The sequence below is a fragment of the Papaver somniferum genome, chromosome 9, assembly GCF_003573695.1.
Source record: "Papaver somniferum cultivar HN1 chromosome 9, ASM357369v1, whole genome shotgun sequence".
Lineage (NCBI taxonomy): Eukaryota > Viridiplantae > Streptophyta > Magnoliopsida > Ranunculales > Papaveraceae > Papaver > Papaver somniferum.
Window position 1 is genome coordinate 81515281 of NC_039366.1, and position 27124 is coordinate 81542404.

The 27124-nt window shown below is 37.7% G+C and overlaps 3 protein-coding genes across 5 annotated transcripts; 2 read left to right on the plus strand and 1 right to left on the minus strand.

The window, feature by feature from the left end:
* Positions 1 to 262: 262 nt before the first annotated feature.
* Positions 263 to 6948, plus strand: LOC113313532 (tRNA-dihydrouridine(20/20a) synthase-like). 3 transcript variants are annotated; one of them, XM_026562321.1, is made up of 14 exons: positions 263 to 383; positions 641 to 694; positions 824 to 885; positions 985 to 1111; positions 1615 to 1742; positions 1831 to 1900; positions 1993 to 2095; positions 2548 to 2665; positions 3234 to 3315; positions 3852 to 3913; positions 4567 to 4639; positions 4724 to 4807; positions 5851 to 5931; positions 6583 to 6948. In XM_026562321.1, the coding sequence occupies exons 2-14, from the start codon at positions 683 to 685 to the stop codon at positions 6745 to 6747; spliced, it is 1167 nt and encodes a 388-aa protein (XP_026418106.1). In that variant the 5' UTR covers positions 263 to 383; positions 641 to 682; the 3' UTR covers positions 6748 to 6948. The 3 variants fall into 3 exon arrangements, with proteins under 3 accessions (XP_026418106.1, XP_026418104.1, XP_026418107.1); XM_026562322.1 differs by having other exon boundaries at positions 329 to 383; positions 784 to 885; XM_026562319.1 differs by having other exon boundaries at positions 641 to 885.
* A 333-nt stretch (positions 6949 to 7281) lies between these two features.
* LOC113312200 (mitogen-activated protein kinase kinase kinase 17-like) lies at positions 7282 to 8517 on the plus strand. Its single transcript, XM_026560955.1, has one exon. The coding sequence runs from the start codon at positions 7282 to 7284 to the stop codon at positions 8515 to 8517; it is 1236 nt and encodes a 411-aa protein (XP_026416740.1).
* Positions 8518 to 9237: 720 nt separating this feature from the next.
* LOC113312201 lies at positions 9238 to 9855 on the minus strand. Its single transcript, XM_026560956.1, has one exon. The coding sequence runs from the start codon at positions 9853 to 9855 to the stop codon at positions 9238 to 9240; it is 618 nt and encodes a 205-aa protein (XP_026416741.1).
* Between the last annotated feature and the right edge of the window lie 17269 nt (positions 9856 to 27124).

The following is a 27124-nucleotide window of genomic DNA, read 5'->3' on the forward strand; positions in this document are numbered from 1 at the left end:
AGTCAATGATCTCCAATGATGGACCAACCACCAAAAAATTCAATATCTAGAAATCATTCGCGCTAAAAGATTTCACGTTTTTTCCTTTTTTCCAAATTCGGTTTTACGCTTTTTCATAAATCATAATGAAATAAACGGCAGTCATTGAAATATACTAACCACGGTTTCAAAGTTGAATGCTCATCTTGAATGACCACTAGGATCACAGGAATGGGACAATGACCTAAAAGGCTAAAACAACTCTGGTTCACAAAAGCCCGGTTCTGTGAGTACTTATCCGATTCCCGCAATATTACTTTTTTATTCAGTGTGGTTTGCTTAGCTCCTCCTTCTTACTCTGCTACTTCCTACACCCCCACTCCCTTCGGCAAGCTCGTGCGGCGGTATTTCTCTCTGCCTTTCTTCCGTAAAACGCTTTTCTTCTTTCTCAGTCAACATAGAAGAATGAAATTCCTTTGTTTTCTTTCCGTGGTCTGAATAGTTTTGCTCCTCCAAATTAGTTTACCTAGATTTTGTTATACTGAAATCAAAATTGTGGCTAGCAAACCCTATTGAAGTTGCTAATTGAGATAAGGAGTGAGACCAATTTGTTCACCATTGTTGAATGTTTTCAGTTAAGAATGTTTTCTTTGATGTGCAGGTACCGTTCTGAGCTTGCTATGATCTGATTGAATCCAGGATAATGAAGTTTTCGGTATGTTCCCTGTTTACTTCACCGCCTTCTTTTCAATTTAATGCCCTTAGAAACCATCACAAACTACCACTCCATTTATTACATAATAGACATCCAACTCAGTTTAGAAAAATTTGTTCACACGCTCAGAAGCACCCACTACACACGAAAGAAGATATGGTTGCCGCAAGCTATTTTCCTCCATGGTTCAGGTAGGTATTCATGGATTTAGATTATATCAACTATATATAAGCTTACAATCATCATTTGTACTAATTTTGTGATGCTCGTATCAACATTGCATTCCACAGTATTGCTCCAATGATGGACTGTACGGATAACCATTACAGAACGGTTGCTAGGCTAATGTCTAAGCATGCGTGGCTTTGGACTGAGATGATTGCTGCTGAAACCATTGTTTATCAAGAACACAATTTGGTAACTATTCCTGCTTTTTAGTTTTCTTATTCGTACTAAGTAACACAGATAATTGCTGATGAAAACAAAATGCTAGGAAATTAATTTTTTCGTTAGTACACAGATAACCATGTTAGTCATCAGGATGTCATCTTTAATTTCTCATATGGCGTTCTATTTTTCCTAGCTACAACCCTAATAAGTGGTGGTATAATTAAGGCACACCAAATAGGAAATACTAATGCGAAAATGAGTATTTGGCAATATGAAGTGTCAATTACTGAATGTTAATAAAGGTCATAGTGCTCTCTGTGTTCTAGCCATATGCAGCATAAATTAACATTGCACTGTTGTTCAATCGAATCAATCCTGAAATACAAGAGTATTGCAGTCTTTTGTTGGCCACAATAATCTGCCATCAACACTAAGATCATTTTGCTGGAATTCTTTATAGTTTTATGGAGATTCATTGGCTAGATATTAGTACAAATATTGATTATGATCGATCTTTTTCCATTGTTCAGGACAGATTCCTGGCATATTCTCCAGATCAACACCCGATCGTGCTTCAAATTGGCGGGAATAACTTGGAAAACCTGGCAAAAGCAACCAGATTAGCGAATGCCTATGGTTACGATGAGATCAATCTTAAGTTCGTTTTATCTTCTTTTTGTCTTTTATTTTCATGTCCTTCTCTTGTATATTTATTTATTTTGTGACCTTTCTCATTGATATTTCAGCTGTGGATGTCCTAGTCCTAAAGTGGCTGGCCATGGGTGCTTTGGTGCTAGTCTCATGCTTAACCCTAAGGTCCAAACTCTGAAGTTAACTTGTCGATATTTGAAGTGTGTTTTCTTTCTCAATATAACCTGATATTGATATCTTTATTTTCACAAGGAAAGTTTGTTGGGGAGGCCATGTCGGTGATTGCTGCCAATTGTGATGTTCCTGTCAGTGTAAAATGCCGAATAGGTGTTGATGATCATGATTCATATAAAGAACTCTGTAAGGCACTTACACTTAATGTTTTCATATCTTAGCAGTGGAAATTAACCACAAATTAGCTCATTAGTTACTATCCTGATTCAAATGATGTGAAAGGTATCATAATTCGCATAACACATGGCCGGTTGGATTGTTTTATTTCTATTTTATTCAACTACATGTAATGGCAAAGGTTTAACAACATACCTTGTCAGGTAGTTAAAGATAATCTATTTGTTTTCTGGAATAGACAATCTCAGAATCTCCTTAAATCACTTTTAGTAAAATTCTATGTTCTTTTTAAGGGATGTGCTCATGTGCATATGCATGATAGACCGCCTTATTGCTAGGTGAAGGACCTCACACTACAAGTAAATTTAAAATCAAATGCACTTCATTTGCATCTGATGTGTTTCTCTGTATGTGTCCCTCCGATTCTCACAGGTTATGCATTTTTCTGTTTTTATTTTCAGGTGATTTTATTTATACAGTTGCTTCTCAGTCACCAACCAGACATTTTGTAATCCATTCGCGAAAAGCGATGCTAAATGGCATCAGTCCAGCTGACAACCGGAGGATTCCCCCCTTAAAGTATGATTGCTGCTTGATAAGTTTGCTGCTTAAAGTATGATTGCTACTTATCCATGCGTACAGAAGGATTATGTTATCTCCTTTTTGCTCCGTGTTGGATTTTTTTTCCATTGATAGGTTATATATACGATATTTCATTCTGCAGTGAGACATTGCATAACTTGGGTTGTTTAAAAATTTAAAAGTATATCAAGTTTGGGTTTGCATGTGATTATTGTATTGATAAAATCTGTCGACGAGAAACATAAAAGTTTTTGACCTTGAGATGTAACTCAGAATTCCATGAGTCAAATCCTCTCTTCAACCTACCACCACCACTATTATATTCGCTGCCTTGTTGCAGCCAACACTGTCCTTGTTATAAATGTAAAACAGAAGTTTTTAGCCTTTTCAACCTATATGCATCACTGTTCTTTTCTGGGCTCTCCGTTGTACACCCTGAAATTGCAGAGAAAGTGGTAGCGTTTACTTCTGGTTCCCAAATGATATTTACTCGACTTCATGTAGTTCACTTCTTCCACATGTTATGCCCAGCTATTGTATTAGTTACGTTTTATATGATGTGCAGGTACGAGTACTTCTTCGGCCTTCTGCGTGACTTCCCAGACTTGCGTCTCACAATAAATGGAGGGATAACTCACATTGATGAGGTAATTCTCAGAATCACTAATAATTTTGTTCTCACATGGTTGAGAATTTTGAGATAATGGAGGGATGCTGAAGCTATGTTGAACTTTTCATGTGGAAGATGGAGTAGGACATCCATTACACAAATTACTCAGTGTTTTTAAGTTATTCTAGTGTACTATAAGGTAGAGATACTGGTTACCATATGGCGCTCTCTGCTGTATCTGATTAATGTTTTGTTGCCATCCATCTGATTAACATTACTGAATATTAGTTTATTTTTTCTTACTACAGGTGTTCACAATTTCCAAAATTATCTTATAGATTAACGAGAAAAAGAAAATATAATGGGTGTATATTACAAATAACCTTGTAACGTGTGACTTCACATTTATAACATGTTTCAGTGAATGCAAATGTAAATATTATTTTTTGACATACCTGAGTCCGTGGAAGATTTGTTATCTTGCTGTTTTTGGATGGCAATAAGAAGAGAATAGAGTCATAACATTTCATGATTTCAGTTTTGACCTAGTTAGCTTACGAATATATTTGGCAGGTCAATAATGCGCTAAGGCTAGGAGCTCATGGTGTGATGATTGGACGAGCTTGTTACAGCAAGTATGACTAATGCACCACGTTGCTCATTTACAATCTCCTTTCATGCGTTCTACAATATTTGTGACCTTGTTATTTTCTTTAAGTCTTGAACTTATATATAAGAAAATTTGGTCACATTTGAGCTTGGTTCATCTATATGTTGTTGGCAATGGAGTGTCTCATGTCTATTGCCACAACACAGAGATTGACAGAGATATACTTCTGTTGAGGTTGATTTAACTGCATAGGGGGGATCATCTTTGAGAAAGTACATGAAAACAATTTAGAACTAACAAGGTTAAGGACCTTAGGGTTACCCATGGCTTATACCTTCACAAATACAGAGGATATAGGCGATGTGGGAGTATATCTAACAATTTAGAACTGGGTTACAAGTTCGAGTGCTTTACTGTAGATAATTATCACATTAGCCATTGGCTGAACAGTTGTGTATCCCTACCATCGTCCTTAACTTTGCATGTGAATCTCTACAAACTCTAGAGCACGAGAAACATCATTTAGACTAGAAAAATTTGGTCAGCAATAAAAGGATAACCCAAATTAGCTGCAGGGCACCTATAGAACTTTACTTCGCCTACGCACCAAGCTTGGTTTTTTTTTTTTTACTTACTGTAATTGATATATTAACTGACTTGCAAGCAAACCATTTTCAGCCCATGGTCTATCTTAGGACATGTTGATAGTGCAGTATATGGTGTACCTGGTACTGGCCTTTCACGGCGTCAGGTACTCGAACTTTGTACAATTAATTAACATTTTATTCCATCTATTTGTTTTCTCTGCTTGCTTATATACTACAGATTTGCGCAGATCCTTGAGCGCTATCAGGTGTATGCTGACAGTGTTCTTGAAAAAGGTGGACCTAATAAGCCGACTCTGCGTACATTGGTCAAGGTTAGTAACATTTATTGTTATACCACTTAAGCCATGTCTGAAAGTTGCTCTTCGCCCTCGCATAGCCTCTTGATAATATATGATCAGGGGAGTAAACCAAGCAGTAGGGTGTTCATATTTGGCTTGCTTTATACAGCTTTTAAAAATTATTTGTTCAAGCTTGGTTGGAGAATTATTGATGAGCTCAAGCAGGGAGCTCTATCGAGCCTGCCTTGCCTATGAATATGCTAATAAACCAGGACTGTCACCCTATTTTATAGACTTACAGCTAAATTTTGTGCAACTAATGCTATATCGGTTATATATATACAAGGAGGGTTTGATTGTCATGATTAAATGACGTTATGGACAATTTTGACTCTATTGGGATGTGGGGTCTACATAAAAGTTAACTAGAATCTAAGTTTGGGGACAGTGATTTTCTCATTATGTAAAACATTCTCACCGTTCAATATATTGGATCAAGTTGTTAAAAAACTTGGAAATTCTGAATTACTCCGAAAATGATCTTTAAGGTGGAAAAAGCTTCACCGCCAAAGTCAGATTTGTTTCATTACTCCATGTGCAGCCACGCCAAGTTATAACGCACTATCATTTTAGGCATGTCAAGGGAACCTTCCTCGATTTCTATCTATCTATATATGTATATATTGAACATGTCTTCAGTTACATGGCGGAGCTCAAGCAATCAAGCGTGCCTAACTTGAGCTGGCTGATAAAATCGGGTAGTTCACAGACAGTAGGTAGTAAACTGAAGCTTGGTTTTTTCTATTTGAGCCAAGCTCAGATGAGCAAAACTTGATAAGAGCTCAAGCTGTATCTTAATAGCCCTATCTATGATCATAGATGTGGCTTGAGTCACTGCTGTCATCTATAGCTAGAATCATCTTATTATCTGTGATAGCTTCTTCTTGTCTCCTCTGGCTCTATGAATTGCAATTTTCGTCAGTCTTAAATATTATTTGGCTTTGATAAACTAGTAAGGCCCGTCTTGAACTAAGATTTCTCGGTGTAACAATCGCGGATACTTTTCTTTTTTGTAGCCTTTACTGGCGTTTTTCTTTGCCGAACCCGGAAATGGTTTATGGAAGCGCAAAGCGGATGCTGCTATGCAGAAGTGCACGGTATGTATATAAGGTTAAACCTAAAAAGATGCTCCGACACTTTCCGTTTTCCTAAATTTTTTGCTCTGTCTGTATTAGTAAGGTAGCTAATTTTGTAGGGTAGATAGGTGTAAAGATATTTAATTCTAAAATTAGTACAAATACTCGCATTCATTACCAAATAGTAATGGCCCTTGGTGATATGTATGCGCCTATATCAGCACGTCAAACTCAGAAGCTTGGCTTTGTACATTCGCACATATTGTAGCTACCTATGGCCGGCCATCAGTAAAAAAAATTATTTGAGATTACTTACTGTTCTAAGGCTTCTAGATTAATTACCTTGAACAATTTTTCCTACTACTCATGGTTACTTTTTGTGGAACTCTCTTCCTTCCAGAAAATACTTCCCTGCAAGAAGGGGAACTCTTGAAAACATATGAGACTGGAAATATTCAAAAACTAAACAAAGAACAAAGTTAATAATATCAACTCAAACGTAATGAGTCGAATGACATTAGGTGTTCGGTTGATTAGCTGTAGAAGTAAAGAGCGTTAGTGCGATTATTATGTTTGTTTTTTTTCCTTTTTTTTTTGCAGTGAAGGCCTTTAAGTTGCATTGAAGTTAATTCAATATTGTAAGCAATTTATTTGGTCTCTTTAATATTGTAGACTATGAAGTCGCTTTTTGAGGAAACACTAGACGCCTTACCAGACTCTGTATTGGATGCATTGCCTTTGGAAGTTTCACCCCCTGGAGAAGATATTTTTGCTGGTGTACATGATTTGCTGCCGCCACCGTATAGTTGTATCGAAGAAATCATATTATGTGCTTAGCGTGCATTATAGATTTAGTGTATACAGTGTTCATTCATTGACATTCTTAATTCTTTTGAACGATGACACAAAAAGTAATCTTTAGGATGAAACAGTGTATTCGTTGAGAAAATCCCTTGATATATACAACAATCAAAAATGAAGCAAGCCCCATGTAAACGGGCCCTTTGACATGAAGAATATGAAAGTTCCGTGGACACTTTTATTTACTTTTCATCTATACTTGCACTTGCTTCAATGGATACACCACCTCTTATTGGTGTGCGAGACCAACTGTTCCTCAATTCCTCGAAGGTTTCTCTTCCTGGTTCAAAACAGTACCTTGACACATCAATGAAAAAACAGTGTTGTTTGCTGTTTCTCGCTGGTTACTCGTTGCCTTGATGGCGCTTCCGCGTATTACCTTAAGAGGCAATTCAGTGATTGCAATTAGAAAGTTGGAAATCCCAAAAATGGAAAGAAGAATAAAATGGCGCGAAAATTAAACTCTGGCGCGTATCATGAAATCGTGGATCCCCGTTTCTAAAAAGAAACATGACCCTAGCTATAAATGGTGCAGAGCAGTACCATATTTCACTTACCAATTGCATATCTTCCGAAGAGAAAGCCCGGAGGAAAGGAACAGAAGCAATGTGGAAGCGAGAGAAATTACTTGGATGTGGAGGCCAAGCACAAGTTTTCCTACCCTCAACCCTACCCCAATCTTCTTTTTCTTCATATCTTCTTCCCCCATTAATTGCAGTAAAATCAGTTGATGCAGTCAATTGTAACCCTCTTAAGAGAGAAAATCAAATCCTTGAAGAACTTGGTGGTTGTGAAAGCATAATCGAACACTATGGTGATAAATTAACATTGGAGAATGGTCAAACGATTTACAATATCTTATTGGAGTTTGCTGAAGGTGGTATTTTATGGAATCAGATTAAAACTTATGGGGTTTATGGATTACCAGAAACACAAGTTAGACATTACACTGAATCCATTATTCTTGGTCTTAAGCATATACATGATCATGGGTATGTTCATCGAGATATTAAACCTGATAACATCTTAATTTGCAAGAATAATATAGCTAAGATCGCTGATTTTGGGCATTCCAAGAAATTGAATCCATTTAAGAAGGGTATGAGGAAAAAGAAACTGATCTTAAAAGGTACACCTTTATATATGGCTCCCGAATCTGTTCTCCATGGTGAGTATGGATCTAGTTGTGATGTTTGGGCACTTGGGCGTGTTGTTTTGGAGATGTTAACTGGGAAACAAGCTTGGGATTTGCCACCCCAAACCGAAGATGAAACTCTGTTTAGTTGCATTACATCAGATAGCCAATACCCATCTGCACCAATATGGGTTTCGGGGGAAGCCAGGGATTTTATGACAAGATGTTTTATCAAGGATCCTAGATATCGCTGGACTGTTGATATGTTGTTGAACCATCCTTTTATTGCTCAGAGTAATGAAATTGATGATCTTCCTCGGCCTAATTTTCTTACATCGAACCATCAAGGCATATATGATAGTAGAAGAGGCGATGTACATCATAATGTTAATCAGAGACTGGCAGAGTCAATACAGTCAACTGAGGGGAACTCTAGAATTTGCGGAAAGCGGATGCGGACGGCTATTCATGAGGAAGAAGAAGTAATGGATTTAAATGATATACATCCTATGATTGCACAGGCTTATATGCGCTTTTGGTGTCCGTCTATCAAGAGACCCAGAAATGATATATCCAATCAGTCTGTAGATTACATCCCTTTGGGATTTTAAGGGACTGTTCCAGAACGTCATTCTGTTTGTATTAATTAGTATCTGAATTTTACAATTGTATGTATTCACACTTAGTTTGTTCTTGCTCTCTCATTCTAGTCTTCAGATCTGAGTTTATAATGAAGATAACATGCGATAGTATGTATGATCACCTCAATGTACATCCTGTAAAATGTTGGTGGCCATGGACAACTTCTTAATATAGAAGCTTTGCGGAAGCATGTTGTGAAACCGCCGCGCTTTGACCATAGACTCAAAGGTTACTCGGCTACAACAATCCAACTTCAACCTCTGATATAATTGTTATCTTTCAGTAAATTACGTACACCCATCCTCACACTATAACCCTTCCTCGTCTACAACCACATTTGAGTGTAATAGATTTAGCTAAAGATAGAGACTAGACGATGATAACTCAGATCTGTTGCTGCTACTCCTCAGTGCCCGCAGTCCTTTCTCTTCTATTCAATTCATTAAGTTTTCAAACTCTTACATATTCGGTACATATAGAGACTGAAACACGAAACTCTAATGAGAAGTCCCTGTCACCCCACACTTGGGAGAATCAGGACCGATAAAGCCTAACGACTATTTAAGCATTAATTGCTAATAATTATGCTAATTAACTAGATTAACAGAGTTTCCTACAAGCACTCAATAATGTTACTAATGGCAGCTCAGGTATATGACAATACACCCATCTTGAGATCACCCTTGTCCTCAAGGATGAAACTTTGGAAAATGTGCTCGAACGTGTGCGTTGTCCTCCCAGGTTGCATCTTCAGGTGAGGAGTGAGACCATTGATCCAAGAGTTGTGGCACAATGTGACCACGGCGTGTGATTTCTCGAGAGTCGAAAACAACCCCTGGTAAGAGGACAATCTCACCTGAATCATCAACAGGAGGTAGTGTAGGTATAGTCACGTGTGTTTCCCCAAGCTTCTTCTTGAGTTGAGAGACATGAAAAACATTGTCAATTATGGATCCTGCTGGGAGATCTAACTTGTAAGCCACTTGACCAATGCGTTCCAAAATCATATACCGGTCGTAATACCTTGCGGCTAGCTTGAAGTCTCTTTGCAGAGATACTGAAGATTTCCTATATGGTTGTAACTTAAGATAGACCCAATCTCCAACAGACAAAGATATGTCAATTCTTTTCTTGTCAGCAAACCACTTCATTCTCTCCCGAGCTTTAGAAAGTGACTCCTTCAAAATGCCCAACATGTTGTCTCTTTGTTTTAGATATTTCTCAACGGCAGCAACAAAAGTAGTGATCTCAGTGGGAAAGGCAAGGTGAGGTGGTATATATCCATATAAGGCATGGAATGGAGTCATTCTCAATCTAGCGTGGTAATTAGTGTTGTACCACCATTCTGCAAGAGAGAGTCATGGAAGCCAGTTTCTTGGTTTGTGACCTGTCATACATCTCAAATAACTCTCTAAGCAAAAGTTTACCCTCTCAGTCTGGCCATCTGAATGGGGGTGATAAACAGTGTTGAGATGGAGAATAGTGCCCATAGACTTGAAGATCTCTTGCCAAAACAAGCTGATGAATACTTTATCTCTATCAAATACAATTGAAGCAGGCATGCCATGAAGTTTGAAGATATTGTTGACGAACTCTTGAGCAACATAGGAAGCAATGAATGGATGACTCCAACTCACAAAGTGAGTATACTTTGTTAATCTTCCAACAACAACCATGATGACATCCTTTCTATTGGACTTAGGCAAGCCTTCAATGAAATCCATGGTGATGTGCTGCCAGGCTTGAGTGGGAATAGAAAGTGGTTATAAAAGACCAGTTGGACGTGTGTATTCGGATTTATTTCTCTGGCAAATATCACAGTGGCTGACAAATAATGACATTTATTTATTCATTCCTTGCCAAAATAATTAATTCTTGGCCCTCATATAGCTGCCTTGAATCCCAGAGTGATCTCCCAAGGCTGAGGAATAGACAGATGCTAGAATATTTGTTCTCAATGCATTTCCAGTCCCCACATATATTCTTCCCTTGTATCTTTGAATCCTTTGGTATAAGTAAAATGTGGCACTCCAGTAGCATTTACTAGTAACTTAGGGATGAGTTGGTCAGCCAATGTATCTGAATGGTGACTTTGAAGTATATCTTGTGCCCAAGTAGGAGAGGAAAGGGATATAACACTGCAACTTGAAGAAGTATCCAAGGGTAATCTTGATAATGTATTGTCTTTTCCTTGCTTGTAATGAATTGTATAATCAAATCCCAGCAATTTCATGAGCCACCTTCGTTGCAAGACAATAGTTAATTTCTGATCCATGAAATATTTGATACTTCGTTAGTCAGTGTTGATAATGAAATGTTGTCCAGCTAAGTAGTGCTTCCATTTAATGACTGCTCTTACCACTGCCAATAGTTCTTTTTCATAAGTGGAAAGAGCCAGTGCTGAGGGCCTAATGGATTGCTGAAAAAGGCAATGACTCAACCCTCTTGCATGAGAAAAACTCCAACTCCAATAGAGCAAGCATCAGTTTATACTACAAATGTTTTAGAAAAATCTGGGAGTGCAAGGATTGGTATAGTACACGTAGCTTGTTTTAATGCTTCAAAAGAATCCAATGCTGATGGGGACCATTGAAAGGCATTTTTCTTGAGGAGATCTGTTAATGGCTTTCTGTTAGAACCATATCCTCTAACAAATTTCCTATAATAACCAGTGAGTCCCAAGAATCCTCTCAATTGTTTGAGAGTTGTAGGAGCTGTCCAATTAGTCATATCAACAATCTTTTCAGGGTCAGCTGCTACTCCTTCTACTGTGATGATGTGACCTAAATACTCCAAGAAAGATTGTGCAAAATAACACTTGGAGTATTTAGCAAATAACTGGTGCTTTCTTATAAGTGATAAACAATGGATAAGTGTTGAATGTGATCTGAGAGTGAAGCACTATAGATTAAGATGCCATCAAAGAAAACCAGGACAAACTTCCTAAGATATTCCTCAAAATTTGAGTTCATTAGTGCTTGGAAGGTAGCAAGGGAATTTGTTAATCCAAATGGCATAACTTTGAACTCATAATGACCATGGTGAGTTCTAAAAGCAGTTTTAGGGATATCTGGAGTATACCGTCTTATTTAATAATATCAGACCTCAAATTTATCTTTGTAAACCATTTAGCACCATTTGATCTCATCAAGAAGTCCATCTATCACAGGAATAAGAAATTTCTCCTTAACTGTGAGCTCATTTAGCTTCCTATAATCCACACAGAAACGCCAAGTGTTGTCCTTCTTCTTGACAGGAAGTATAGGTGATGCAAATGGACTGTGGCTGTGCTGGATAATCTCAGAATTTAATATTTCTTTGATAAGATACTCAACAACTGATTTTAAATGAATGGGCATTTATATGGTCTGATATTGACAGGTTGAGCATGAGGTTTCAATGGAATTTTGTGGTTTAATACTCTGTGTGGTGGCAAGCATGTAGGTTCCTTGAAAACATCCTCAAATTCATGGACTAATGTTTGAATGGGTGGGGGAATTGAAGTTTGGGTTGGTTCAACTGAGATTGAGAATAATTGACCTAATAACCCATGAGTAATTTTCTTAAAGAATTTCTTAACTGATTTACTGCTCATCATCTTGAATGAGGGTGTAGAATTAATACCTTGTAGAGTAATGTAGGTAACCATGTGATGAAATGAAATGCACAATGTGGCCAAATTAAATAAGAAATCTCCTAAGGTGCGCAAACAATCAGCTCCTAGGACCATGCCACAACCTCTTGGAGGAAGTAAGAATAGATCAGCTTGAATTTTTGCATTTGCCACTGTAGTTGCTTGCGAACCCCTGTGCTGGTCGTACAGTCTCCATTTGCAGCAATGACAAGCATGTTAGGTGTATGACTAACTGTACAAGCTAACTTCTTAGCCAAATATATATCCAAGAAACTATGTGTACTTCCTGTGTCCACCGGTATTGAGATAACTTGTTTTTTGAGAATCCCTGGAAGAAGAATTGTATCAGCACTAATATTACCTGTTAAGGCATGGAGGGAGATCTCCATATCTGTTTGAATCATATGATTATCTGGTGATGGTACCTAATTATGGTCACTAGCCTCTGGGATTTTCTCCTCACCTTCAGTTACCAGCATAAATAGTTGCTGAGATTTACAACGATAGGAAAGAACGTTTCACCGCAGTTGTAACATAAATTCTTAGCTCGTCTTTGATTTAGTTGTTCAACTGTAAGTCGTATAATAGGAGGAATATAGACTGATTTGTTTGGTGGTATTGGAGGTGCAGTAGTGGGATTTGGCTTGTTGGATGTTACTGGAGGTGGTGGTGGTGGAGAAGGTCTATAAGGTGGTGAAGAAAATTTAGTGAAAAAGGAAGAAATAGTGGGTTGTTTGTTAGAAGGGATTTTAGGGGGTTGGGTTTGTGATAATAAGGCATTTTCTAATAACCTGGTGAAGAAGTATGCTTGAGATAGAGTTATAGGTTTGTGCATCTGAACAGAGCTCTGAATCTCTGGTTTTAACCCACTAATAAAACTTAAGATGAAATAATTTTCAGTGAGAGTTGGGTTGTTATTGATCATTAAAGCTTTTAAGAGTTCAAGATGTTCATAATACTCCTCTACAGTGGTGAGTTGAGAACGTTTGTTGAAGCATCCAACATAGTTATCATTAGGTAAATCTTCAAAACGACCACAAATGCTATCACATAACAAAGACAAACAAATAAAGAGTTTACCAGCGGAAAAATCAAAGAACCAAGAATCTCCAGAGACATATATAGAAGCAAACTCAACTTTGTTCCTGTCATCGACTCCATTGATCTGGAAGTATATTTCACATTTACGAATCCAGCTGCGAGGGTTATCACCACTAAATTTTGGAAAATCAATTTTTGGTGGTTTGAGATGATTAGAATGAAAGTCATGGTGGTTTAATGGAGTCTGAGTTAGAGAGGACTCAGGTGGAGGTGGAGGTGGAGGATGGACATGAGGGGTTTGGTGAAACAAAGGTGGCTGGTTGAGAATTGATCTAGATAAAATACCCATCATTAATTCGAGATTTTTATTTTTAGTAGCGTTTGCTGCTGTGAGATCTTTAATGCCATCACTGATAGCTAACAGCCTCTCTCCATATGCATCAGTTGCAGTAGTACGCTCTCTAAATTCTCTGAGTTGATTTTCTGATAAGGCTTTAATCAAGGCAGAGATTTATTTGGTTTGAGCATCAACCTGTTTGATTGATGGACCTACGGTCATAGTGATGGACTCCTGGGTGATACCAAATGTAATATATTGAGCTAAAAGATAAAGAATAGACGATGATAACTCAGATCTGTTACTGCTAATCCTCAGAGCCCGTAGTTCTTTCTCTTCTATTCAATTCATTAAGTTTTCAAACTCTTACATATTCAATACATATAGAGACTGGAACACGAAACCCTAATGAGAATTCCCTGTCACCCTACACGTGGGAGAATCAGGATCGACAAATCCTAACGATTACTTAAGCATTAATTGCTAACAATTATATTAATTAACTAGATTAACATAATTTCCTACGAGCACTTGGTAATGTTATTAATGGAAGCTCAGGTATATGACATTGACATGGTAAGTACTTGCTGAAGTCTGCCTTCATGTGTCGTAACTTATGTCTAGGGGCTATCATTCCGGCTGCCATTAGTACAAGTGGTTGGGTGCTTCAACAATTCTGTTAGGCAGTTATCTGGGAAGTTGAGTGACAGTTGATCATAGGACGCACGTCTAGCATCAGTTAGTTAAAATTAGGTTTAATCATTTGTATTTATCGTAAGAGAAGCCGTCTTCTTCTCTATCTATCTGAATTATTGAAATAATAACCTTGTGGTTGCGTTCTTATGAACCAGATTTGGCTTGATCCCTTGAGGATTTGAGATTTATTCTTCAATTTCTTAATATCTTTACCTTCACAGACTGTCTTGTGGTGATGTGAACACAACAATTGGCATCAGAGTCGTTTCTTCCGCTCAAATCGATCCAATTTTTTTTCTCATCATGACCCTAAAGGATGTTGAAGCAGATATGGATAAGATTAAGGGTTCACAAGATCAAATCAAATCTGATCTTACTGATCTCAAAAGTTCAGTTGATACTATTAACAAGAAGTTTGACACTCTTCTCAAGTTGTTTGAGAAGAACCCCATCATTCAACCTTCTACTGATCAAGCCAGTGGATCTCAAGGAGAAACTACTACTGGTAATAATTTCGCTCATCACACAACACCGTTTTTCCATCATCAATAATACAGAGTTCCAAAGCTGGATTTTCCGAGATTTGATGGTGATAATCCAAGGGGTTGGATACAGAAAAGCGAGAGATATTTTCAGATCAACAATATTGAAGAACATCTCGAGGTAAATATTGTTGCGATCTACCTTGAGGGTAAGGAAGAAAAATGGTTCCTCAATTTTCAAGTTAATAGAAATCGTATTACATGGTCTGATTTAGCTAACCACTTGTGTGCTCGATTTGAAAATCCCATTGAGGAAAATTTTGTGGGTAGTTTTAATAAACTTATTCAAACCTCAACCGTTGATTATTATTATGAAAACTTTGAGTCTTTGAAAGCCTTAATGCTTAATATGAATCCTTCTCTTATTGAGGCTTATTTTCTCATGAGTTTTCTAAGTGGTTTAAAGGAGGAAATCGGTAAATCTGTGTCTATGTTCCAACCTGCCAGACTTTCTGAGACTTTTTCCTTAGCTAGATTGCAAGAACGGAAAGTCAATTTTGCATCTACCAAACCTTTTACAAAATCATCCCACACCTCATTTACTTCTAACAGACAATATTCATCACCCACATTCCCACCTAAACCCATACATGCTCTCACAGGCACTGCTACAGGGGACACCATAAGAATTCCTGAAGTTCTCAACAAACACAAGGTGTCCATATTGATTGAATCAGGTAGCACAACTAGCTTCATTGATAGTACCTTAGACTCTTCTCTTAAATTACAACATGAGACCACTGCTCTCATGATGGTCATTGTTGCTAATGGAGACAAAACTGTCAGCACTGGGGTCTGTTCTCAACTACAATGGAGTATGCATGGAGACAAGTTTGTAGCTGACTTGAGGATTTTTCCTTTGGGAGGGTGTGATATTGTCCTTGGAGCAGACTGGCTTATGACATTAGGTGATGTCCTTTTCAATTTCTCTAAGTTAAGAATTACGTTGAGGTATCATAATAAGAAGATCACCTTACAATGAACTACTCCAACTACTTCTTTACTCACGATGAGTGGTACAACAATCAAGAAATTTTTCTCAAAAACTACCCATGGCATTGTGGGTCATCTATTTTCTATATCCCCCACTCCTCCTCGTGCTCCAACTCCTACTGCCATTTTACCCTTGTTACAAGAATTTGATGATATCTTTCAAGAACCAACCCAATTGCCTCCTAAGAGAAGTTTGGACCATACAATTCCTTTATTACCTAACTCAACACATGTTAACCAGAGCTTACAAATGCCCATATGTTCAAAAAGGGGTAGTTGAACAATTAGTAAAGGAAATGCTCCATTCAGGTTTCATCCAGCCTAGCCATAGCCCGCATCTCCTATTCTTTTGGTCAAGAAGAAAGACAACACATGGAGGTTTTGTGTTGACAATAGGAAACTCAATAGTATCACCATTAAGGATAAGTTTCCTATACCCATTATTGATGAGTTATTAGATGATCTCAAAGTTTTCATGTTTCTCTCCAAGATTGACTTGAGAGATGGCTACCATCAGATCAGGGTCTATGACATGGACTCCCATAAGACATCATTTAGAACTCACCATGGCCATTATGAATTCAAGGTGATGTCATTTGGTCTTACAAATGACCCTGCTACATTTCAATCTCTCATGAATGACATCTTTCAGCCATTCTTGAGAAAATTTATCCTTGTGTTTTTTGATGATATACTTATTTACAGCTCTAGTATGACTGAGAACTTGGAGCATCTCAGAATTGTTTTTCATTACTCAGACAACATCATCTTTTTGCAAATATTCGGCTCACATTATTACACCTGATGGAGTTTGTGCGAATCCTAATAAGATTACATGTATGCAATCTTGGTCATTGCGTACCACTATCAAGGAATTAAGAGGCTTTCTGGGTCTCACTGGCTACTACAAAAATGTAAGGACCCTCAAGCTCGTCAACGCTATTAGACCAGTTAAGAAACGATTTAGCCGCTAATGACTCGATTAATTAAATATGAACAATAATTAATAAAAATAATCTAATAATAATTTGGAAATGAATTTAGTACCATTAGATATATCTCTAAAAGTTATGCGAAATGGACCACTAGAACGCGTCGATCGGACTCCGAATGATGAAGTTACGAGACTCAGAAGATGGAGTCGGGAATTAGTCAACTTACCTTGATCTTGACCTTTGACCCGAGTCGTAACGTGTTTGACCATAGTTGACCTTATTAGGTGAATTTAATCTTGGTTAGATTTAATTAATTTGGTGTAAATGAGATGTAAATATGATTTTAATTTGATAGGTTAGAAGTGGGCATCCCTTAACATCATTATAAGATTAGTAATAACAAAACTTTAATTAAAGGTTTAAAATTTAAGTTCCAGGAGAGTCATCTCCTCCTCCTGTAAGAAGGTGGTGGTGGGAAGTTATGGAGGAAACAAAGAGCTAGTTAGGAGAGGGAGAAGAACACGTAGGGAGGAAGTGGAAATGTTAATTTTATCATGTGAAATATTATCCTAATAAGTAACTGTCTTTTCTAGTTCATGTTAGTAAGAGAAGTATAGAAAATACGGTTGAGAGTGGAGTGGAACAACAAGATTTAAAGTAGATGAAAAGGGTTCATGTGGAGTATAAAGAGGACTCATAAGTGAGAAGTAGTAATGATATGTAAATGAGGAGAAGAAATAAGAAGTAGAGATCCATATATAGAAGATGGAAATAAATTGTGGTTGATGATAATGATCATGATGATGATGGAGATGATGATTTACATGTGTTTAGTTAAGTTAGTCTATATTAACAACAATCAATTGAAAGGATGAACCGGTGAATTATGGATTTCAAGGTAGGTGGCTTGTCATCAAAACAAGTGGGAACTCTGTAACCTTCTTGTGGTCATTAAGTTTACTTTCAATCTGCGAGCATGATGTGTCTTTCTTATTGGTGAGCCTATTTGGGTAATTCTTCATTTGTGAACATGATGACTGCTATGAATATGTTTGTGTCATATGCGTTGTATGATTTTCCCTGCTAGGAGTGTATGTGGTTTCCCCATACCTTCTGGCTAAGTCAAGTAGGCCAGCATCCCCCTGGTTGTATATTATTTAGTAGGCTGGCATCCCCCCAGTTGTATATTATTTAGTAGGTCGGCATCCCCCCGATTGACTATTATTATTTTATATTAAATTTATTTAGTATGCCGGCAGCCACCCGATTGGATATTACTACCTTATTTAGTAGGCTGGCATCCCCCCTGTTGTATATTATCTAGTATGACGACATCCCCCTGTTTTGTTATTATTTATTATATTAAATTAGGAAAATCACTCGTGTGCATATTATACTTGTTTGTCTAACTTTCTGATCTTGGTGGTATTATTCTGAATCATGGTTTGTATGGGCACTCTGTGTGGACGATGTTATTATTATTGATTAGGGTTGCTATCGCGTCGTCTTCTCCAATGAGTTTGCCGAGGTTAGAGTGACACTTGCTTCATGATGCGTAAATTGCTGAACTAGATTAGTTTCTTCTTGTTTCTTTCAACTTATATTCATGTAAAACTGTGAAGCATGTTAGTGATTACTTGAGAGTTACATGTTTTCATTGAGCACCCTTCTGGGATGATGTGTTCACTCGTTCCCACTTAAGTTTTCAGTAATCAGAAAGAAAGGAGCGCGAGATATATCCGTTTTCATATCTTAGTACTTTACCAGATCTGGTATTGTCGCTGTTAGAGCATAGCTCGGTCAACCTCGCATGCGTTTCTATCTCAAACATGTTTGTCAATGTTGGTGATCAAAACTATAAGGCTTGATTTCTAGCCTGTATAGCTAAGTCTCGCACTAGGATAGAAAAGTGTAGTTGAGCTCAAGGACTTCATGGTGATTCATCATACAACGACGAAGATCTATACAAGGAATCGTGGAACTTCATCAACAAAAAGGTATGTGGAGACTTGAACTTATCCATCACTCAAAAGTCTATCTCTTCTATCTCTTACTTCTTATGAGACAAAAGTCGTATGCTATATTGACTAGATCATACACATTTGACATTTCGAGTTGAGCATTCATTGCTTATCTTTTATCTCGAAATCGTGTGTTGGTAAAGCGTTTTGCTTTGATCAAGTTTATCTTCACCTAGTGACGAAAGTCATGAAAAGTTTCAATCACTTTGAGAATTGCTCTGACGTGAATCGGTCTGTGAATAACGACTACATAGCGTCCTCTGAGAATGTCTCAATGATTGAAATGAGAGTTTAGATTACATAATTATGTATTCCTTGAACCGAAGTTTTCGAACTTTGTTGATCAAGATAAATCAGGGGGTGGAATTGGCTTGCCAAGTCCGCGAACCTAGTTCGTTGACTCATTCCGAGAACTGTCGGAAGTTCTCGACCGAGAATTTCTGCTGGGATTTTCCAAATACTCGTTTGTGTGTTTAGTACACGAACTCAGTTCGCGAACCCAGTCTGCGAACTGGCGGAAGTTCTCTTACCGAGAATTTCTGCTGAGTTTGGAAAACTCAACCGATTAACTTAAGTCCGCGAACTTGTTTGTGAACTTAAGAGGTTATGATCTAAAGATGTGCTCTGAACATGAAACATTAAATTACTAAGGAATGCTTTATGCAAACCGTGGCTATAATGTTCATGAGCCGATTCAATCGAATTGAATCATCTTTGTTTCAATTGTGTCTTGTGTAGTTACATAAGATCTCATAGCAATTGAACAACTCTTTAACTAGTTCGTTTGAGTCAATTGAACTAGTTATGGTGAAGAAGAACAAGGTTAATATGAAATTCTCATATGGTTAACCTTTTGGGTTACTATGTTGAACCAACATACACGTACACGTTTGGGCATGGTTTTCACGAACCCAGTAAACGTCTACCCAAGTGTGTGTGACAAGCTAAGTTTTCGATCTAACGGTTGATAGATATTATATTGAATCTAAATCAGGTTTTCATCTAACGGTGAATATGGATTGCTTTGTAACTAAGGCAAAACCCTGATTTGAAGGATATATAAAGGAGACATCTAGCATTGTGAAAAACTAATCCCCACACGTATGTGTGCTACTAGTGCTCCCGCTAGAGTCGATATCCATTAACCTTTGATTTTCTTCTCTAAAATCAGGTTCACGACTTAAAGACTTCATTGGGACTGTGAAGCCAGACTGATACTACTTTATCGTAGTTGTGTGATATGATCTTGCATCTTCTATCGTACGAGTACAATCGATTGATTGGCTTGAGATCGTGAGAGTTCTCCAATAGGAAAGATAAAGAAGTCACAAACATCTTCGTCTCACTATTTGTGATTCCTCGAAAATCCGCTTGTGTAGCCAGGAAGGATTGTAGAGAGGTGATTGATTAATCTAGGCTGTTCTTCGGGAATATAAGACCGGATTATCAATTGGTTCCCGTTACCTTGATTTTATATCTAAAGACGGAATAAAACCTAGGGTTTATCTGTGGGAGACAGATTTATCCTTTTATAGACTTTTCTGAGTGAGGCAGATTTGTTTATTATCAAGTTTGTGATTTTGGGTTACAGCAACTCTTGGTTGTGGGTGAGATCAACTAAGGGAATCAAGTGCGCAGTATTCTACTGGGATCAGAGGCGTAGGAGTACAATTGTACCTTGTATCAGTGGGAGATTGATAGGGGTTCAACTATAGTCCAGTCCGAAGTTAGTTTTCAGTAGGCTAGTGTCTGTAGCGGATTAATACAGTGTGTATTCAATCTGGGCTAGGTACCGGGGGTTTTCTGCTTTTGCGGTTTCCTCGTTAACAAAACTTCTGGTGTCTGTGTTATTTCTTTTCCGCATTATATTTTATATAATTGAAATAATACAGGTTGTGCGTTCGTGATCATCAACTTCTCTAATCCAATCTTTGGTTGTTGATTGTAGTTGATTGATCCTTGGACATCGGTCTTTGGTACCGTCCAAGTTATCTCTCTTTGATAAAGACTCGCAGATTTCTATTTGCTTGAGTAAAGATCAAATCTAGAGATTGAGATAATAACTCCTTGAGATAATTTCTATCTAGATTGAGTCTGACTGTCTAGTTGATTCTCTAGCAAATTATTTCGGAGTTAGTCCATACAGGTTGCTAATCGAAATATTGGGTGTTGTTGTTAGACCCCCGCTTTTTCAGTCGTGTATATTTTATTATATGTATTTTTTTCTTTATTCAGTAAAACAACACATTTATATATTCATATAACATGAGAGACTTTCAAATATATTGTATCAGAGAGTTTGGGTTTGTTTGTTAGCACTTTATATGAAGATGGTTCTTTAGATCGATAATCTAGATTCAGATGCTTCAATTAGGTTATAATCTTATCAGCTAAGCAGCTTTTGTATTTGGGGCGTGTCAAAGTTGGTATCAGAGCTCAATATTAGATCTTACATGGGCAACAATAGATGATGTCTAGTACAAGTTAGTGAACTAGATTAGTTTAGAACTGGGATGGGTTGTGAGATAAATCTTAATCACTAATAAAATCTATCAAGAACTAAAAGAATTATTTGGTTGACTAATTCGTTTTCTCGTTGTTTGTGTATATTACGACGTAAAAATTGTAGGTTGAACCAATTATATTATGGTTTAGAAGCTTCGATATAAATTACGGAATAATCAGTTTACAATTATAAGCACTTAGGAAATCCATTTTTCGAGAATAGTTAATTTAGTAATTCTGACGGACCCCAAATTTATTTTGAATATAATTAGAATCATTAATCTATTGAACTAGAAAGTTGGTGTGAAGAACTTAGATTTTCTTATTAGATAAAATTTAATCCTCATAGTTGAACCTAGAGCTACAAGCTCTAAAATCTTAGTTGTAGAAAGCCATATAGATATGTGCTTTCATTTCTTGTTGCTTCGAACTCATTCCTAATGAGTTAAATTTCCTGCGTCTGTATGTATGAGCAGTACTTACATTAGGAGGTAGATCGATCTAATTTTCGAGGACGAAAATTCTTGTAAGGTGGGTAGAATGTAAGGACCATCAAGCTCGTCAACGCTATTAGACCAGTTAAGAAACGATTTAGTCGCTAATGACTCGATTATTTAAATATGAACAATAATTAATAAAAATAATATAATAATAATTTGGAAATGAATTTAGTACCATTAGATAAATCTCGAAAAGCTATGCGAAATGGACCACTAGAATGCGTCGATCGGACTCCGGATGATGAAGTTACGAGACTCATAAGATGGAGTCGGGAATTAGTCAACTTAACTTGATCTTGACGTTTGACCCGAGTCAAAACGTGTTTGACTGTAGTTGACCTTATTAGGTGAATTTAATCTTGGTTAAAATTAATTAATTTGGTGTAAATGAGATGTAAATACGATTTTAATTTGATAGGTTAGAAGTGGGCATCCCTTAACATCATTATAAGATTATAGTAATAGCAAACTTCAATTAAAGGCTTGAAAATTTAAGTTCCAGGAGAGTCATCTCCTCCTCGTGTAAGAACGTGGTGGTGGGAAGTTATGGAGGAAACAAAGAGCTAGTTAGGAGAGGGAGAAGAACACGCAGGGAGGAAGTGGAAATGTTAATTTTATCATGTGAAATATTATCCTAATAAGTAACTATCTTGTTTAGTTCATGTTAGTAAGAGAAGTAGAGAAAATACGGTTAAGAGTGAAGTGGAAAAACAAGAGTTAAAGTAGATGAAAAGGGTTCATGTGGAGTATAGAGAGGACTCATAAGTGAGAAGTAGTAATGATATCTAAATGAGGAGAAGAAATAAGAAGTAGAGATCCATATATAGAAGATGGAAATAAATTGTGGTTGATGATAATGATCATGGTGATGATTTACATGTGTTTAGTTAAGTTAGTCTATATTAACAACAATCGATTGAAAGGATGAATCGGCGAATTGTGGATTTCAAGATAGTGTGGCTTGTCATCAAAACATGTGGGAACTCTGTAACCTTCTTGTAATAATTAAATTTACTTTCATCTGCGTGCATGATGTGTCTTTCTTATTGGTGAGCCTATTTGGGTAATTCTTCATTTGTGAACACGATGATTGCTATGAATATGTTTGTGTCATATGCGTTGTATGATTTTCCCTGCTAGGAGTGTCTGTGGTTTCCCCATAGCTTCTGGCTAAGTCAAGTAGGCCAACATCCCGCTGGTTGTATATTATTTAGTAGGTTGGCATCCCCCAGTTGTATATTATGTAGTAGGTCGGCATCTCCCGATTGACTATTATTATTTTATATTAAATTTATTTAGTAGGCCGGCATCCCCCGGTTGGATATTACTACCTTATTTAGTAGGCTGGAATCCCCCCAGTCGTATATTAGTATGACGGCGTTCCCCCGTTTTTTTATTATTTATTATATTAAATTGGGAAAATCACTCGTGTGCATATTATACTTGTTTGTCTAACTTTATGATCTTGATGGTATTATTCTGAATCATGGTTTGTGTGGGCACTCTGTGTGGACGATGTTATTATTATTGATTAGGTTTGCTCTCGCGTCGTCTTCTCCAATGAATTTTCCGAGGTTAGAGTGACACTTGCTTCATGATGCATAAATTGTTGTTCTAGATTAGCTTCTTCTTGTTTCTTTCAACTTATATTCATATAGAACTGTGAAGCATGTAGTGATTACTTGAGAGTTATATGTTTTCATTGAGCACCCTTCTGGAATGATGTGTTCACTCATTCCCACTTCAGTTTTCAGTAATCAGAAAGAAAGGAGCGCGAGAAGATATCCGTTTTTGTAGCTTAGTGCTTTACCAGATCTGGTGTTGTCGTGTATCTTTTATTATATGTATTTTTTCTTTATTCAGTAAAACAACACATTTATATATTCATATAACATGAGAGACTTTCAAATATATTGTTTCAGAGAATTTGGCTTTTTTTGTTAGCACTTTATGTGAAGATGGTTCTTTAGATAGATAATCTGGATTCTGATGCTTCAATTAGGTTATAATCTTATTTGCTAAGTGATGAGTACTAAAAAGTGCATATTTCCATATATTTTTCTTGGCATTTAACTCATCTTTTGTGCATTAATTCTACATTTTATCCCATATTCTGTATTTTCATTGTTTTCAAGAATAAATATTTTTCTTACTTAATTTTGCATTTTTAGGTAATAAATGAAGTTCGGATGAGTCGCGGAGCGAAAAGAGCAGAAAAGTAGTGAAAAGCCGGGAAGAATTACGCATGGAAGCCGCAAACAATGGAGCGCACGTCCAAAAAGCTAGGAATGGGCTCAAGAAGGAAGAATTGTTCTTAAAGAAGATATGGGCTGGGCATACCCAAGGCCAAAAAACCCTTACCCAAACCCATTTTCTATATCCATACCCGCCTCCATTCTCAGCCGTTAGATCGGATCCATCTCATCATCCAATGGTCGCTTCTTCATCGTTCATCAAAATCTGAAGTCCCTGCAAAACACCATAGTACCTAAATTCCAAGCCTTCAGATTAGATCACATTTAGATCCTACGGTCGCTTCTTTGCCTGCGCATCAAACCTCGATATTTCCGCTTAACACTACAACACCTAACTCCATCTGGTGTCGTCAATTTTGTTGTATCTCATAATCCAACGGTCGCCACATACCTCTCCATCGTATCCGTTCGATTCAATCTATATGGGATCATCCAACGCTCTTTACTCGATGTTCATCAAAGTTCTCTATCCCTGCTTCACACCCTAGTCACCGAACCCTATTACCCAACCAAACGGACCCTTCTTCTCCATCGGGTTCTTCCTCTCTTCTTCCCAAACAACAGAGAGCTGCTCTGCAACTCCATCACCTCCACCATCTCTTCCATCTCCACCTCGAACACCACCACTACCACCTTCCCCCGACAAACTCAGGATTCAATCACCACCCTTGTCTCTTCCTTTCTCGTCTGTAGCATCGAGTCCTGATGCTACAAACTCGACAGTGAGAGAAGCTAGGGTTCACAGACGTCTAGGGCTAGGCCAACAGCGCAACAAGAGCTAGAGGAGGAGCAGTAGAACATCAACATGTCATGGGTCGAAGCCAATTTACACATGGGTATGTCGAATTTGATTTTCCCCAAAAGTTAGGGTTTGCAAATTTAGGGTTTTGGTGAAATTTTGTATTTTGTTGTAAACTATAAAAGGGAAGTGATGTAGGATGTTAAAGGGTGTTCTTGGTTAGCCGAGATACCCCCTAATTGGGTTAATTTAATTTGATTTCACTGTTAATTTTTAGGGTTCTTCTTTTGCAATTTTCATTCACTGTTTAGTAGTTTAAATGTTGTGTTGTTCCTGTTAAATGTGTGTTGTTCCTGTTAATGTGTGTTACTGTTTTGCCATTGTAGTTGTGTTCCTGTTAAATGTGTTATTCCTGTTAAATGTGTGTTACTGTTTTGCCATTGTAGTTTAAATGTGTGTTGTTCCTGTTAATCATGTGTTGTTCTATCTGTTTTCTCATGTTCTGAGTTCACTAGCTGAGGCTCATATGAAGCTTTAGTGCACTGTCTGATAGTGGAATGCTAGGTTAGAGCCTTAGTGCATTGTTTTGATTGAGCAATGGGAGAAATTAGTGCTCATAGCAAGCTAATTCTCTTTCCATTCCATTTGTATGCTTAGGATCATAAGTTGACCTTAGCTGTCACTTAGTTCCATTAGGAACTCAACCTAGAATCACATTGTCTGGCTAGGTCACAAGGTGGATTCATAACCTAGTTGTGATGTTTACTGTTTTGTGTGAATGTTAGGCTAAAGCCTTTGAAGCATTGAGTTGATTGAGCAGTGGGGAGAAACTAGTGCTCACTAGTGACTGTGAGCAAGCTGGTTCTCTTCCCACTCTAGATGAATGCCTAAAGCCATTGCCTTGGCTTTGCTTTTTTTTTTCCTTTTTTTTTTACTTCATTGTCAGCTTATCTCCACACTCCTGCCCTTGGCTTGTAGCCTTGGTTTGCAACTATCTCTGTTCTGTTACCATTGCTTCACATCATCTTCACTGCCACCTTTCTTGTACCACTTTCTTTTGTAACTTACTTTGCTTCGTTGGCACTTTGCCACTGTTAACAATCACCATTTCACTGCCATTGTATATGCTTCCATTTGTTTCATTGCTGCTCCCTTGCCTTAGGATAACTGCCTTTGTGCCTCATTGCCACTGATTTTTGCTTCTTTCCCATGATCATTGTTAGTTTGTTTCACTACCATCTTCATTGCTTTGTAAATATCACAGTTTCACTGCCACTATTTGCTTTTTCTTCTCTTTTGTTTCTCCTGTTCTTGTTACTGCATTCACTGCCTACTGCTCTGCTGCCTTGTTCTCTCCCTTTCCCTGCTGAGCACTTGCCCTTTGCACTGCTGCTGCTACTACTTGTTGTTGCTGTTGCTGCTGCTGTGCACTGCTTCTGCTGCTGCTGAAGCCACCACTGCTGCTGCTGCTTCTTCTCCAGCCCAGCCTTGTTTGCTGCTGCTCCAAACAGCTGACTTAGAACCAAAGGCTAAAAGCCCAGGTTCAAAGTTCAGGTTAAGGCCTAAGGCCCAGTTCACTGTTACTAAGGCCCAGTTCACTGTTACCAAGCCCAGTTCACATCAAAAGACATTAAGCCCAGTTCACATCAAAAAATCCAAAAGCCCACTGAGCCCAAAACCATTTCATTGTTACAAAAACCCACTAAGCCCAAAGCACAATTAGAAGCCCAATAGCAATTTAGAGCCCAAATAGCTAGAAACTCCAAACACCCCCAGTCTCTGTGGATCGACCCGTACTTGCACGAGCTACAACTGACGACCGTGCACTTGCGGTATTACTGTAGGCCCGTTTTCATTTCGCTTCATATTTACACGCTTTCCCGGGCCCACCACTAAGTAGCTTTAGTATTTGGGGCGTGTCAATAAAATTTGTGAAGGACTATGGTGCTATCATTAAACCTCTCACTGCACTTCAGAAGAAAAATTCATTTCAGTGGAGTCTGGCTGCAACAACTGCTTTTGAACAGCTCAAAACTGCCATGAGTCACACCCATGTGTTAGCACTACCAGATTTTACTAAACCTTTTGTGGTTGAAAGTGATGCTAATGATACTTGTCTTGGTGTTTTCTTACTTCAGGATGGTAAGCCTATTGCCTACTTCAGCAAACCATTGGGTCCTAGAGCTATTTCCCTCTCCACTTATGAAAAAGAATTTCTAGCCATTGTTCTAGCAGTGCAGAGATTGAGACACTATCTGCAGGGCACTAGTTTCACTATCAATACTGATCATCAGAGTATTAAATACTTCCTTGAACAGAAGATCACTACTACCCTACAGCAAAAATGGCTCATTAAGATGTTGGGATTTGATTATGAC